At 38.7% G+C, this 15,478-nt stretch overlaps 7 protein-coding genes and 4 non-coding genes across 11 annotated transcripts; 3 read left to right on the plus strand and 8 right to left on the minus strand.

Annotated features, from left to right (window-relative positions):
* The first annotated feature begins 114 nt into the window (after positions 1–114).
* SNR4 lies at positions 115–266 on the plus strand. The gene has a single exon (XR_002648435.1). It is a non-coding gene; the product is annotated as a snR4 (small nucleolar RNA).
* Positions 267–312: 46 nt separating this feature from the next.
* On the minus strand, positions 313–1,602 carry DSD1 (D-serine ammonia-lyase DSD1; the record flags this gene model as incomplete). Its single annotated transcript, XM_002498779.1, has 1 exon — positions 313–1,602. The coding sequence occupies one exon, from the start codon at positions 1,600–1,602 to the stop codon at positions 313–315; it is 1,290 nt and encodes a 429-aa protein (XP_002498824.1).
* A 387-nt stretch (positions 1,603–1,989) lies between these two features.
* On the minus strand, positions 1,990–6,774 carry MDS3 (Mds3p; the record flags this gene model as incomplete). Its single annotated transcript, XM_002498780.1, has 1 exon — positions 1,990–6,774. The coding sequence occupies one exon, from the start codon at positions 6,772–6,774 to the stop codon at positions 1,990–1,992; it is 4,785 nt and encodes a 1,594-aa protein (XP_002498825.1).
* Positions 6,775–7,414: 640 nt separating this feature from the next.
* Positions 7,415–8,098, minus strand: YIP4 (Yip4p; the record flags this gene model as incomplete). The annotated part of the gene is made up of 1 exon (XM_002498781.1): positions 7,415–8,098. The coding sequence occupies one exon, from the start codon at positions 8,096–8,098 to the stop codon at positions 7,415–7,417; it is 684 nt and encodes a 227-aa protein (XP_002498826.1).
* Positions 8,099–8,162: 64 nt separating this feature from the next.
* Positions 8,163–8,279, minus strand: SNR52. Its single transcript, XR_002648436.1, has one exon. It is a non-coding gene; the product is annotated as a snR52 (small nucleolar RNA).
* Positions 8,280–9,191: 912 nt separating this feature from the next.
* Positions 9,192–10,364, plus strand: GLC7 (type 1 serine/threonine-protein phosphatase catalytic subunit GLC7; the record flags this gene model as incomplete). Its single annotated transcript, XM_002498782.1, has 2 exons — positions 9,192–9,368; positions 9,603–10,364. The coding sequence occupies 2 exons, from the start codon at positions 9,192–9,194 to the stop codon at positions 10,362–10,364; spliced, it is 939 nt and encodes a 312-aa protein (XP_002498827.1).
* Positions 10,365–11,164: 800 nt separating this feature from the next.
* Positions 11,165–11,770, plus strand: EMP24 (Emp24p; the record flags this gene model as incomplete). Its single annotated transcript, XM_002498783.1, has 1 exon — positions 11,165–11,770. The coding sequence occupies one exon, from the start codon at positions 11,165–11,167 to the stop codon at positions 11,768–11,770; it is 606 nt and encodes a 201-aa protein (XP_002498828.1).
* Positions 11,771–11,948: 178 nt separating this feature from the next.
* On the minus strand, positions 11,949–12,020 carry ZYRO0G19536r. Its single transcript has one exon. It is a non-coding gene; the product is annotated as a tRNA-His (tRNA).
* A 119-nt stretch (positions 12,021–12,139) lies between these two features.
* On the minus strand, positions 12,140–12,212 carry ZYRO0G19558r. The gene has a single exon. It is a non-coding gene; the product is annotated as a tRNA-Lys (tRNA).
* Positions 12,213–12,786: 574 nt separating this feature from the next.
* On the minus strand, positions 12,787–13,683 carry BTN2 (Btn2p; the record flags this gene model as incomplete). The annotated part of the gene is made up of 1 exon (XM_002498784.1): positions 12,787–13,683. One exon carries the CDS (start codon positions 13,681–13,683, stop codon positions 12,787–12,789), a length of 897 nt encoding a protein of 298 aa, XP_002498829.1.
* Positions 13,684–13,946: 263 nt separating this feature from the next.
* VPS62 (Vps62p) lies at positions 13,947–15,284 on the minus strand (the record flags this gene model as incomplete). Its single annotated transcript, XM_002498785.1, has 1 exon — positions 13,947–15,284. One exon carries the CDS (start codon positions 15,282–15,284, stop codon positions 13,947–13,949), a length of 1,338 nt encoding a protein of 445 aa, XP_002498830.1.
* Positions 15,285–15,478: the final 194 nt, after the last annotated feature.

Here is a 15,478-nt window from a genome sequence, read left to right on the forward strand (position 1 = left end):
GAAAAATTTTCGTCGTCCATAGTGATTCCAGTTTTCGACAAGAGGTATAAAAGGGCTGAAAATTCAGAAAATCCCCCTTCCTTAAACTTTACTTCCAGCTCCCCATCAACTATTACAGTCGATGAGGATAGGCTTAAGGTAATTGAACCTTTCAGTAATCCATCTAGATGAATCTTTGATTCTTCAGGATGGGTCAATGCGGATTTCACCGTGGCCTTTTCACCACCTTATTTCAGCGGTGTTTTAATATGACCAACTGAGGCTGTTCTCTTATAATTACTATTTATTGTAGTCTTGTATTTGCGTTAAATTCTACCATTTTTGGTAAGGTGTCCATAAGTCAGTCACGATCCCTTGTGAATCTACTACGAAGTAGTAGGGGAATTGAGCCATAACGATGCAGGCATGTTGCGGTAAGACAGCCATTTTACTTCCGATCTTGACGTCCTTTGTGTTAGAACTAGAGTCCCCGTAGGGCTTCAGTATACCATGCTCCTGTGAGACTCTGGCCACGTACCAGTGGTGGGAAAATGGTTCTTTATAAAGAATATCCTCTAATTTCACACATAGACCATGTCCTGGGAACCTAGATGCCTCTCTAGTCAGGGACATAACACCAGTATCTGTTAAAACTTCATTTCTTGCTTGATATGAGGAAACGACTGTCGAAAGGACAAATCCTGAAATGTCATGGTCTCTGATACATCCTGTTGATAATTGCTGTAGATCATAGACACAGTAGTTACCGCAGTGAATTTCAAGAGAACCTACGAGATCTGTCTTGATAAGACTTGTCAAAGCAGGTTCGTCTGCCATTCTTAAAGAATTGGAAGTGGGTGTAGCACCTACGGACAATACCAGTTTTGAAAGATCTAATGAAGGTGCATGTTGACCCAACAATTGGACGGCATCATTGACGGCTTTGATTTCATCAATCAGATACTTGTGAGCATCTTCCATAGAGCTTGAAGAATAACTGTGACCTGCATGGGCATAAAATCCATACAATTCAACTACTTCCGTAACTTCTGGTGATAGTGTCTTTTGTAGAAGTTCTAAAAATTCGGCGCTATCAGCAACTAAACCTGCTCTATGTGTACCCATGTCTACTTTGATAAATACAGACCATTTCTGACGATTAGCAGGTTTACCAAATCTAACTAGGTTGTCCAAGTGTTCCACATTATCCACAAATATCCTCACATGCTCTACCCTTCTTGTCAAGATACTCAGTTGTTCCAAGATGGGTAAAACACATGCTGGAAGACTGTAGCAGATATCCTTGATGTATTCTTTACCAATTGATTCCTGATAGTCTAATAATCCATGAGCTTCCCGAATAGTAGAGATTAGGATTGCATTAGAAGTCGTTTTACTAGCTGGTAAATCAAAGCCTAGCTGTTTAAAAGTACCCTGGGCAGTCTTATGAGTCTTGACATGCGCACGGAAACGGATTTCTTTGCCACTAGATACACCAAGGTCATGCACGCTGCTCAACATGGTCTTACAATTCTTGTTAAACTTGTCCTCCTGTATTACAAAAGAAGGGGTTGGTAGCGATTGGAAGTTCTTCCCACCATACTTAGACAATAGATCAGCCATCTTGTCTTGGTTTCAGTTTGCAAAGATGATGAGGAATTGGTGAAGAGAGTGCTGATTAGCAGTGCCTTTGGCCATTTTACATTCAAATCTTTAAAGGTAGCGATCGGTTAAGTTCTGATGAGTCCCGAGGTCGGTGAGAACAGGAAGTATACTAAGGGCTACATGGGGTAAGACGGTTTCTATAACCAACGGTAATGACTGAGATTAAAATATTAATTCAAATGTACTGTAGGGATAGAGCAAAAGAGTGTAGCTGTCATTAATAGGAATTGCATAGATTTACATGTGAACGTTATTTGCCATAGCAATTAAAATAGTTAAAACACTAATAAAAATAATAATATTGAAAACAATAATCATAATAATAATAATAATCATAAATTAGCTTTATTTTCTGATACCGAAAAATGAAAAGCCGGAGGTACCTGAGCTACTCTTTTTGTTTTTGTTGGATGATGGTGGTGGCGGCATAAAGGCAGGGTTCATAAAGGCAGAAGTTGAGGCCTGTGGAGCAGGATTTTCACCAAATATCTTTGACTTGAGGAACTTCTTTGGTTGAGAAGCAGAACTTTTTATGGACTCGTCATCTCTACTCAAGGAACTCTTGGGCGACAGGTTTACTGGCCCTTGGAAAACACCAGTCCTACGCTGGTTTTCCACTTTGGGTGTTCCCGATTTTGGTGTCATGTTGGTGGGAGAGATGCCTTGGAATGCACCTTTAGATGAGGTCCATTCTAAATTGGGTTTTTCAAATTTTTGATCTCTAGAAGAACTTACGCTAGAAGCTTCTGCATTCCTTTTCATTTCTTGATCCATAGAAGCAAAATCATACGTTAATCTTTTCTTGATTTCTTTTAGCCTCCTGGAAACTTCGATACAATCAAGACATCTAACCATCAATCTTGGATAATTAACTAGAGCAGCAGTACGGTAGATAGCCTTGATAACATAATCGACTGGAGGCAATGCGTTGGATGAAGTCAAATATTCTAATGTCAAATGATGAGCGTCAAGTGCAAAATTATCCCCTCTATGCTTTGCACCGCTACCTTTATTGGGGGAAGTACCATAAGATTGAGTAGCCGAATCAATTTTGAGTAATGGATCCACAGATTCATCGGGATCAGATTGACCTGCTAACTTACGTTTCATTTTGTTCAATGACAACAACCCCATATCCGAATTTAATTCTTCAAAATCTGATAGCGACGAGTTGGAGTCATCATCTAGATCTTCATCTTCCTTCTTAGGAGTTGGTAGTTTGTTCAAATCATCATCATGTTGCACATCTTCTTCATCTTTTTTAGATCTTGCGTCAATAATTGTGGAACGGAGGGGGGCATCACGGTTTTGGCCTTCCTCATCATTACTCTTGTCATTATCAGCATCATCGTCATCGTCATCATCAGCATCAGCATCATCATCATCATCATCATCGTTAATACTACTATCACTGCTAGTATAACTACTGTCACTACTCGCATCAAAATAGCCATAACCAGGATCGACATGAACACCATTTCTACGAGTATTACCCTTTAACTTATCAGGGTCATCTCTATTATTGTTGTTCATACTGTTCAAATTAACCTCTTTACTTAAACTCGATTTCTTCTTCACACGAGGACTGAAAGCCGAACTTGATTTTCTAGATCCTTGGAAGTTGACTCCAGGTGGGTAACCAATTGATGCAACAGAGTTATGACTATCGCGCGGACCCCCGGCAAAAACCGTAGGGATATGACTACCTCCTACTGGTGTTCCGCTGGAGTCATTGCCACCAATATGATCATGAGCAAAATCCTCACTTTCATTGGTACTCATTGATAAGGATCTGGAGACCCTTTTCAATAGATTTATATCAACATAACCATTATCTACATTTTCTAGAGAATGCTTTAACTTCTCTAACTCCATGTAGTTTTCATTACGGTATGCTTGAGCTTCAATCCAAGATTCATCCTCATTAAAATTATTTCTCAATCTTTTTTTGATTGCTTCCATTAGAAAATTACAAGTCACAAATAGACTATCTTCCTTTCTACCAATGATAGAATAGATCACTTCATTAATTAAGTCGCTTAGTAAGGGAATTTCGTAAACCTTGGACATAATTAGAAGATTGAGAGCAACCGGGGATAATGACCATTTACCATTTACCTGACCAATGTAAAAGAATTCAGCGAATGCTCTTACTGTAGCTGTAGGCCAGGGCATATACAATGTTCTTGGTGTTAATAAGGGTTCCCATTCGAATCCAGCCGAATTTACACTGAGAGTACTATCAGCGTTGGAACCCAATGAAAGTCTATTATTTTCAGGATTTTTCCCGCTACCTTTCATGAAGCTAGCGCTAGGACTTTCGCCAGATTTTGGATTTAACTTAGCCAAAATGGATCTGTGGAGTGAAGAATTGTCAGCGGACGATTCTGTTTGTGCACTCTCAGCTAACATTTGAGAATCCAATGAAGTTCGGAAATTCTCTGAAGCAAATCTTGTCTCCGGCACAGAGTAATTTCTGTCATAGCTAGGTCTTCTAGATGAAAGAGGACTGCTTCTGTTTGAAACCCCATATTCTGAGGTAGAATTTTGACGACCAGCGATCTCATAGGGAGCTGGAGGTAAAGGTTCGTTAGGAGCCGATGTAGCTGGTGGTAGTGGCACAGTCAAAACTCCTAAAACGTTAGATCCAAGAGAACTACCATTACTAGTTTGGGGCATAATAGAATTCCCCATTCTATCAGACGATGAGCTGACAAATGAAATGGAGCTGTTTTGAGACGTTACGGATGGATTACGCGAACTTCTCGTGCTAGTAATGCTATGACGGATTCCTGGATGTGGGGAACGAGAATAATAATCGTCGTTTATAAGAGTACTTGTATCTGGATGAGATGCACGCCTTAGCTTTTCACTTTGATAATTACTATTAGGTCTCAAATATTCCAATGCAGGTGAAGCCACTGATGAGGATCTTCTCCCTTCCTTACCTATAGGTAGTCTTAGTGAACGGGTATCTGTTAGCGATGCAGAAGATTCTTGGAAAGGAACTCTGAAAACCATACCACCAGATGAACTTGTAGTAGAGGTGGTTCCGATCCTGTGAATGGATTTGGAGCTTGGGTTTTTAGAGTCAGTCAGGCTACGAGTTGCAGCTGGCGGTGACATTGGGTCATCATAATCATTTTCGTAAAATGCAGGAACAGCGGTTACATCTTCTTCAGGTTCTTCGGGCACTAGCAAAGAACTACTAGAAGTAGTGGATTTTTCCTCGTCAAGTTTACTGACAACAGATTTTTTCCGTTGTGATTCTTGTTGTTGTTGTTGCTGTTTCGAATAGTTCTCTAAAGATCCGAAAGAGGAAGCCTCTGAAGGTTTAGAAGATGATCCTGCTATCTGTGAAGAGTGTGTAGAAAATCTCACGAACTCTGATTGTTCACCGCTTGCCTCGTATTCCGAGCATACTTTTGCATAACCTTGTGAAAGAAGCATATCAAAATATCTCCCCCATCTTTTACGCAATAAGAATATAGGTACACCAATAGAATCACCTTCTTCAGTAATGAATTCAAAATCTGAAAGCGGTTTCCCAAAAATTTCGAGAGCATCTTTACCTAAAACCATAGCATGTGGTGGGAAAACTGAAGATATTGAGGCCATTTGTACCGGAGGAGCAATGTATCTGATATAGCTCTCAAATTGTGAAGTGGAACTAGAAGCAAAACTTAATTTCCTCTCCTCAGTGGCTGTCGGGCTGGGAATAGCTTCATCTAAAGCTTCAGAACCCGTTTCAGGTGAACTATGCTGCTTATGCATTATATTAGGTGTTGGCCTTAAAATGGTAGAGCGGTGATCTACTGAATGTAAAAGTTTGTTGTAAAGGCTAACCATTGGTAATCCAAATGATAATAACCAATCAAATTTTTGTACACTGGGTAAATTGTAATCATCATCCTTTGTACCTAATAAGATAGTTTGATGATGAGAATGCCATACGAATAATGTCCAAAATCTATGTTTATGGAAATCTCTATCTTCACAAATGGTTCCAATTTTGGCCCATTTACCAGAAGATATATCATACACGAAGCATTGAAAACTAGAGGCTTGAAAATTTGGGTGAAACCCTGCCATTACTACCGAATGGGAAAAATATGAGCCTGAAGGATAGTGTAAATTATAAGGAATATCTGCATGAGATTTTAGTTGATTTTCGTTCAAGTTCATAACCATACCTTTAGATTCAGATAATATTGGTAATGCAACAACTGGTGATGTGCTTTCATTTTTTTCTCTAATAGATTGTGTTCCATCATCATTCCTCATACCATAAATAACCAAGGTTGGTACTTTAGCCTCGTTGTTCTCTATCAGTATGGAAAGATTCGATTCCTTTACATGAGTAAAATGTCTACCCTCCACATTTGTCCTTATATTTTTAAAACATTCAGGATTTGGTTCAGACTCCCAAAACCCTTTGGTTAAATTATAAATATCGACTTTTTTGATTGGCTGATCCATATTGTTTAGTCCACCGACAATAACCAGTTTTGTATCTCTAGTTTCGATGTTCTCATTTTTAGTATGCATCGTATGAGCAAACCTTCTCGCTATCTGAGGATCTCGGCTAATTAATGACCATTTTCTGGTAGTTAAATCTAACTTCCATAACTCATTAGATGCAATTAATTCATATCCATTTTGTGGTGAAACCATAAGACCACCAAAGATGTAAAGGCAAGAACTGCAAAAAGATATCGAATGGAAAAATCTTTCACTTAATTTTGGTACTTCATCATGTTCCCCAATATACTGCGTATCCATCTCGGTCTCTAATCTTTTCCAACTTCTTGAAATCAAATCTAAAAAGAAAACCTCGGGTGAAATCCAATCGGTAAGCTTCCTGAAAAGACTACTGCCTTGTTTTTCCTTGGCAAAATATAGCACCAACTCTTTTTGAATTTGTAAAGAATTAATTTTGGTTAAATTTAATGGAATTGTAAGACCTCCGTGAACAAAAATATCTGACCTCGTTATTCCAACAGCTGCACCTGTTCGACTCTCTAATGTCATTTTCCTCTTAACAGGTTCATCTGCTTCTAAAAGATTTGCCGGTAATGACGGCAATTTTAGAGAATAACATGAACATAAACAAGGTTGTAGCAGGGGCATATTGATTTCTAGTTCTGTCTAATCAATATCGGAAATGAAGAGGAAAAAAATGGCCTTCTCTCTAGATTCTCCTCTTCTATATCCGGAACTAAATCTATCCTAACCTTTCCTGATAATGCAACAAATGAATGATTAACGGTTCTGAATTAAAGAATAATAATGATAAAAAATTGATAAAAAAAAAAGGATTCCCTTTTGTCAAATTCGACAATTGTATGTTGGTTATTAGTTGCTATAAACCACTAACAACTTGCCTCTCCCCTCGAGTCTTAATCTTTTCCTATTCTTCCTCTACTTTATTCTGCTAACGCCTTAGATCCTCCCATGCAACCTTCTGTCACTTCTCTATTATGTGTTCGCTTACTCCTTGAAAATGAGGGCGGAAATCCTACTATTTTACTTTTTTTTCCATTTCTCTTTATTGTTGTATTTACCCGGAGTTCTACTAATTTCCGGGGAGAAAGGGATCGGAGATAAGCAGATATCACGTGGATGCTCGGTTGGCATTGTTTAAGGGCGTAAATCACAAATGCTCGAGAACATGGAGACGTTACACGATGGAAGCATCAGAATTTGTAGGCTTCTCCTTTTCTTGGCGGATCGCTGCACTATTTAAAAACGTAGTAGTATGTATGTAACATCACAGTATTACTGTCAACCAGCCAATACCGAAAAAGCACAACGCTAGTGGATAAACTTCGATGAAATTATTACTTTTCGTGACGAAAGAGATCGAGCTCACTGACCAAAATAAGCAGATTCCCATTAGTAACATACGCAACAGCACAAGAGCTCTAATACACCACGATGAGTTATGAGCAACTTTTAGAATTAGTGGTAATAGTAACCTTGAAATGACTGCGTTCACTACTTGTGGGAAAAGACAGTACCCTGAAACGGAAACATAAGAAATTAAGGAAGTTTTTGCTTGGGGCTTTGTCAATCTTAAATGCGTTGCCATTACCAATAGTACAAACCACTGGGAAACGAAAAGACTTGAAAAAAGAGTTTTAGCATGAGCCGGAGAAACTGAAACTGCATATAGAATGATAAATGTCAACGGTGCCCATAAATCACAGTGAATTGATGCATTGGTAAAATCTTGCTCGCTACCGTCCAGACGTTTAATTAAAAAATTGGGATACACAACTTGCTTCAAACGGGAATTTATATCTCCAATGTCTCTCTTGAATGTTTTTAGTATTGATTCGTCTAGGGTCCCTCTCTTCGCAACTGATCCTCCGTCCATAGAGCCACTTGCGGGGAACGCATCTGGTGTCAGATCGTTAGTGATAAAGTCAGCTTCAATAGTATCAGCTTCCATCCTGAGGGGCCGTTAGGTTTAAAGGTAGAGAGACAGGGAAGGGAAGCAAAAAGGAGGGAGGAAAAAAAACAAGATATTAGCGAATTCAGAAGGAAGGCAACATAGGTTTATAATCCTACTGGACTCGAAGCGTTCGGTGTCCATCAGAGATTGTTCACGCAAATACCGTTCATCATGATATCGCTCCACAGAATCGAACCGTAGACAAAGATTCCGCCTGGAAACCACTAGTCTACGAGAACTTATATGGAAACGGGTATCCTTAGCTTGTGCACGCTACATATTACCCCGTACAAATCATGTTTTCAAAAATATTTTTCGTTTACCCATCAATAATTCCGCCGCTACAATTGCATCATTTCCCATTTGGTAACTATTAATCTTTTTTCGTATTAGGGAAATTAAGAAGAAGTCCCTGCCGTATAGAACTAACAAGCGATTGGAGGAGAGAGCAAAGCATCACATTTCAATTCCTCTTACCGTAACTCAATTCGCATAGAAGTGCCAAAATTGCCAACGGCGAAGAATCTTAATACACCCTCTACCTCTAACTCTTAATTCGTCCTCTTTTCCCCTGCTCTTTTCCCTCCCCCCTTACCGATTGAATTTCAACCCGTCAATCTGAATTGCTACTACGTATAAAGTTACTTCCGACAAGTACGACAAGTACAACTACAAATTACATAGAATAGAACATGCAAAACAGCGTCTCACATTTCACCTCTTGTTGATCTGGTATAGATCATTAATATCGAGATTTTTTCTCAACCAAGGTTTCCTTCTTACTTATATTTCAACCTCATATTAAGGTTAGTCTGTTTTTTACCTGAAACATAATTTTTCCTTTTTTTTTCATTTTTTGTTTTTTTTTTATCCTCTCTTCCCACCACCAACCAAGTTGCACTTTTTAAAGTAACAAGAGAAGAAAGGAAAGAAATCAGGACTCAACAACACTGTACAACACACTGGAGATACACGCATATTTTTCCATTTGATTTGGACAGGGACTAAAGCTGCAAGAATAGGAACAGGAGTAAGAACATTTGGTAATAACGACCAGTTATAAACATAATAATACAAAAGCCCAGAAGATATGGAAACGCCATCAGTGGATGTAGATAATATTATCGATCGGTTATTGGAAGTAAGAGGTTCCAAGCCGGGTCAACAAGTTGATTTAGAAGAGCATGAAATTAGGTATCTCTGTTCCAAGGCAAGATCTATATTCATAAAACAACCTATTCTGCTAGAATTAGAAGCACCAATTAAGGTATGTCGGGTAATTGTTTGTTTTAGCTCTCTTTCTCTTGTCTTGGTATTCTTTTACCAGTCCCTTTGCCACCCATTCAGTTCATTCAATTGGACAGATAGAACGGGGCGAGCAATCGCGCGAGAGCGAAGGATTGGAAGGAAGTTGGCCAAGATTAGTCAAGAGGCTTTTTGTAAACGTGCACGTGATGCGGGTTACAGCGATAAGAATTGAAATACTAACATATTAATACAGATTTGCGGTGATATTCATGGCCAGTACTACGATTTGCTACGTCTTTTTGAATATGGTGGATTCCCACCTGAATCCAATTATTTGTTCTTGGGAGATTATGTGGATAGGGGTAAACAATCTTTAGAGACAATCTGTTTACTGTTAGCTTACAAGATCAAATATCCGGAAAATTTTTTCATTCTAAGAGGCAATCACGAATGTGCTTCGATTAATAGAATCTATGGGTTTTATGATGAATGTAAGAGGCGTTATAACATTAAACTTTGGAAAACGTTCACGGACTGTTTTAACTGTTTACCCATTGCTGCTATTATTGACGAAAAAATCTTTTGTATGCATGGTGGTCTTTCACCTGATTTGAATAGTATGGAACAAATTAGAAGGGTTATGAGACCAACTGATATTCCAGATGTTGGGTTGCTGTGCGACTTATTGTGGTCTGATCCTGATAAAGATATTGTTGGATGGTCAGAAAATGATAGAGGTGTTTCCTTTACATTTGGGCCTGATGTGGTCAACAGATTTTTACAAAAGCAAGATATGGAGTTAATCTGTAGAGCACATCAAGTTGTTGAAGATGGTTACGAGTTTTTCAGTAAAAGGCAATTGGTAACGCTTTTTTCAGCACCAAATTATTGTGGTGAGTTTGACAATGCGGGTGCGATGATGAGCGTTGATGAAAGTTTGTTGTGCTCATTCCAGATTTTGAAACCTGCGCAAAAGAGTTTACCAAGGCAGCAAGGTGGTAGGAAGAAGAAATAAATTCAATGATAATAACAGTGATAAGAATAGTAATAATAATAAAGTAGTAATTATTAAAGAGTTTTTTTAAAGAAAAAAAAAAGAATAAGATAAGAATAAGAATATGAATGAAACTAAGAATTACGCGGTATTAACCTTTTTTCTATTATTATTGAAACGGCAACGACAGTAACGACATACACAATGAAATCTTTTTTCTCCTCTACTCATCTCCTCTTTTTTAAACTAAACTAAATTAAATTAAATTAAACAAGACGTAAAGGTGATTTGATTTCAATTTGAATTTTATTATTATTATTTTCTATTTTTCATTTTCACGTTTGTTTGTTGTTTTTTTCTGTCTCCTCCCTCCTTCCTAGTGGCCGATCCTCAATCCTTCCTCTTTTTTTCAACATGCAATGAGTGATACAATACAATGGAAATAAAAAGGAAAGGTCTTATCGTGGTGATACTGGTTAACACGATTTTTGTCCTTCCATAACTTCGATAGTCATCTTAATCATCGTCATTAGGCTTCAAATCAAACTGATTTTACTCAATTGATTCAACTTTAAATTAGATCTATTCATTACGTATAGATACAAATATTATATATAACTGTATTTTAGCTCCCATTTGACTGTTAGTCGCATCTTTTGGCCCTTGTTAGCGGAAGTTCCGATCATTGTCGACGAAGCGATCCAATCCATTTTTTTCACCATAAAGATGACAACTAACAAACAAACACGTAAAGGATTCGCTATACTATAACGTAGTAGAGAGAGGTTAAGACCAAGGAACAATTGAGTTACAATTGTAATATGATTGCACTGCAATTCGTTGTAACGTTTCTATTAGCATTAACGGTTTCTGCGCATAACGTCGCTTTACCACCATATGGTCGAAGATGCTTTTTCGAGGATTTAAACAAAGGTGATGAAATTTCAATTTCATTCCAATTTGGTGATAGGGACCCTCAATCATCAACACAGTTAACTGGTGATTTTTTCCTCTATGATTCGAATGGTAAAGACGTCTTAAAGGCTAGTAGAGATGTTTCTTATGGTGACGCAACTATAAATGCACCAACAAAGGGTAGATATTCATACTGTTTTTCAAATGAAAATTCCAATTCTCAGACAAAAGATGTTACTTTCAACGTCCATGGTGTTGTTTGGATTGATTTAGATGATCCAAATTCTGATACTTTAGATAGCGCTGTTAGAAAATTATCAAAATTGATTAAAGAGGTGGAGGATGAACAAAGTTATATTGTAATTAGAGAAAGGACGCACAGAAACACTGCAGAATCAACAAATGATCGTGTCAAATGGTGGTCAGTCTTTCAACTAGGTGTCGTTGCTATCAACTCTTTATTTCAAATATACTATTTGAAAAGATTCTTCGAAGTTACCTCGATGGTCTAAGAAAAGAAAAAAAGAATTATTACGTTTTACTAGGTTTATCATAGTATATACGATGGCATAAAAATACATGATTCATTGGTAAATGATATAATATTGCGAAATTGATCTGATCTATCAGGGATCAGGTTCATCGGCCAAATAAGTATAGGCACGGTGGGCGGAAAAAAGGAAAAATAATTGCCATTCCCGGGAATCGAACCTGGGTCTGCTCGGCCACAACGAGCTGTACTAACCACTATACTAGAATGGCAAGGAAACTTGTTGTTGAGTGAAGTAATTCGTATGCTACCCACTTCTCTGAAATGATCATTCTTTTCATGTAAAAAAATCTTTTTTCTTGTAAAGAACTTTGTAGCGGGAAAAAATGAAAGCCCTGCAGGGGGCTCGAACCCCTAACCTTGTGATTAAGAGTCACACGCGCTACCGATTGCGCCAGCAAGGCTTATTGAACTTGTTGTCTGTCGGAAATTTTGTGTTGTCCTCATTATCCTGAAATTGCGAAGTCCCCTAATGATCAGCGCTCAAGAAATACCTTGGCTGACCGAGCTTGAGTAAAAATCCATTTCAGAGGGCTACATCTCTTGTGATCACATCTTTTGCGATACATCGAGAATAAACCTAAATGCTCTTTCTTCTGATATTCTTACCAAATCTCAATAGTAAAAATAGTACTGGAGTCATTGCTACGAAAAGGAATCCTCGAAGGAAACCCGCCCAGCCTGTAAGCGGCTAATAGAGGGAAACTTGCACCATATGCAGCACTTATAGGGATGTTGGCTGCTACTGTAGATGCTGCAACTGTCGGATTTTATGCGACAGTATAAGTGAGACAAGGCAATGAGACTAAATCCGCGCCGCCCAACCAACTCAAATTTCCGCCATGATAGAATTTGGGACCTTTTTGAAGGTCCGGCCTCTAAAAACGCAATAAAAAGTAGACATTAGTTGATGCTTAAAAGTAGTACTATACATAACATGATCATTATTGCTATACATCTGCTCATCCCTGTGAGTCTTCAACAATCCTCTAGAATGGCGGAGCCCGTAGGAGCACGGCTGGCCAACTGTCTGAACCGGTTGACCTCTTCGTCTTCCACTTCCTCTAGTATTGGTGAGTTACGTTCGTGTTGCTTGGACTTTTGGTCCTGAGAGAAATTGATGTTAATCTTGAGAGGAGTGTGTTCTTCTGGTTCTTGCACAGTAGGTTCGCTTTGTAGCCTCTGTTCTTGTTGCTGTGAGTCAACATCTTGCTCACATGGTTCCGCGTCCTCTACCTGGTGTTCCTCTGGAGCCTGTACATCCGATAGGCTCACATTACCATTTTTTACCAGTAAAATATTCCACACAGCATGGCTATACGATTCATCCAATTGGCATCCGATAACTTCTAGATCATCGATGTTGACACCGAGATCAAATTCCTTCGCCACACCATCCGCATGGCTTATAATGGATAATTCATCACCTCTCTGGCTTAACTCTATCTTGTAATCTTTGAATGCCTGACGAGCCACACGACGGCAAATGGCATCTACATTCAACTTAGACATTGCTTGATTTGTTAGCGAGTTCTCATCAGCTTGTTCTTCCACTAATTCACCGAACAACCCAGAGTAGTGATATGTTGGTCTGTATAACTGATCTTTTAACACCGATAACTCATGGTTTATCTCATGGCGTAGATGATCTCTGGGCAGTTTTTTGTGGAGTGACAAGACGTACCCACGATCAGTTTCTGTCACTTTGTATCTCAATGGTACTGGTGCACGTTGTCTGGGGATTCTATGAGTTGGAATTCTCATAGGACCATTATGAACCCTGCGTCTCTTTGGTTCCTGTGTGAGAAACATGGGGTCCATGAACATGCTTGGCATAGCATCAAAATAGTATGGAGATTGTAGTGTAGAAAACATTGGTAGTAATTGTAGATCTGTAGTAAATATGCTGATTGACTTGTTGATTTGTTACAATCTGAATGTTACATCACAACCATATCTCCGTCCAACATCACTTTTTATACCTTTCCTTTGCATTTGGCTGTCGCTCGAGGATTGATCTCGATTGTTTCTAGAAGGTTCCTGCAACTTCTCGCGCGGCTGAAGTCACACTGACAAGAAATTCCGGAGAACAATAGTAATAAGACCAAACCGATATAATAATTATATTCTATGAACTTCTAACCTGTAAAATAATCCATTACAAAGCACAAAACTCCTCTCCACGTTAATATTCTTAAAATGGAACGTAACCATCTTGGTTTTACTTTATAAAGCAAAATTCCACAATTATCACCAATTAAATCATTCTTTTCAGCGTCTAAACCTTCGCCCTTCTTAATTAGCCTTCTAGCCGGACAACCTTTCCAAAAATTCCACCAGACAAATCGGGGACATAACGACATCCGGGGTAGGTTTTTATCTAGAGGCCCTGTTGGTCCATCGATGTATCTCCATTGTACTGGACACCACCTTTGTCTGGAATCTCCCCATGGCAACTGTTTGTCACCCCAATGTCCTCTGAAATGAAGCCAATTTACTCCTATAGATTCTTCACGATCACTACTGGGTATAATTTTTTCACCATCAAAGACGTATGCATAATAATTCATTGAGGGGTCCCACATAGGTCCCCTATCGGTGAAATCACTTAGTGGCATAAAGAAAAATGGAACATCATGAGCATGTTGGCCCACAGATGCGTAGTTCGCATGCGTACCACTAGCACTAAAGATTAGCGGTCTATGAACGATCTCAGGAGTTAATTTACCGTTTCTACGACGTAGCTTTTTGACTTTTTCCACAGCTTCGAATCTGTATGCACTACCACCACCATGGGCACTCATCCAAATGTATCTGGGTTCACCTCTATAGAATCTGACTAGAGAATGCTCCCAGTCTCCAACATGATTCCCCCAGGGACCATACCCCATTATAAATGGTCCTAAGTTGAAAGGATAGAAATAAAACCAAAATGCATCTACCCAACCATTACCCTTATCCACAACCATAAGCACTGCAGGTCCATTTTTGATGTGACCAGTACCGTATTCTGGTCTTGAACCCAATAACCATTTAGGATCTTTGTCGAAATCGTCTCTACTCGTTAGAAATGTATCACGACTTGAAATATTATTGTAAGTGCCATTAAAAAGTTTGTAATAGTAGTTTAGTTGTAAGCTGGATAATTTTAACGTTTCAAGGGGGTCAGTGACATTATTACCTTGAGCATCTTTGATGTCAAAATGGGTAACATATTCAGCAATGTCTGATGGCCAGTACCTTTCCTCACTATAAAGGTGTACTAGTGGACAGTTATCAATAATATAATCCGGTATTTGACCATTCTTCTTCAAACTCCTATTAGAATCGTCTAATTTATTTGGAGGCACAAGCGGCGGCAGAATCGTCTTCTGGTCTTGGGGAGCTTCCAATCCGACAAATGGATCATCATCGGCCCATGGTACGAATACTGCTAGGCACAGATTTATGAATATTGATAGCCAAACCCATCCCATGCTTATTTGCTGGACAGGGCACACTTTATTCTCTTATGCTTAGTTATAAAGTTTCTTCCTGAAGGCGAAGCGAAATTGTACTATGTATAGGTAGGTACAATGGAATTATGAATCGGGAGTGGAGGGTTCTGCTTGCAAATAGTTGAAATATATATGTAGTGGTATATGAGTTTTGATAGCTTGAAGTGGTTGAT

The sequence above is a fragment of the Zygosaccharomyces rouxii genome, assembly GCF_000026365.1.
Source record: "Zygosaccharomyces rouxii strain CBS732 chromosome G complete sequence".
NCBI classification, from domain to species: Eukaryota; Fungi; Ascomycota; class Saccharomycetes; order Saccharomycetales; family Saccharomycetaceae; genus Zygosaccharomyces; species Zygosaccharomyces rouxii.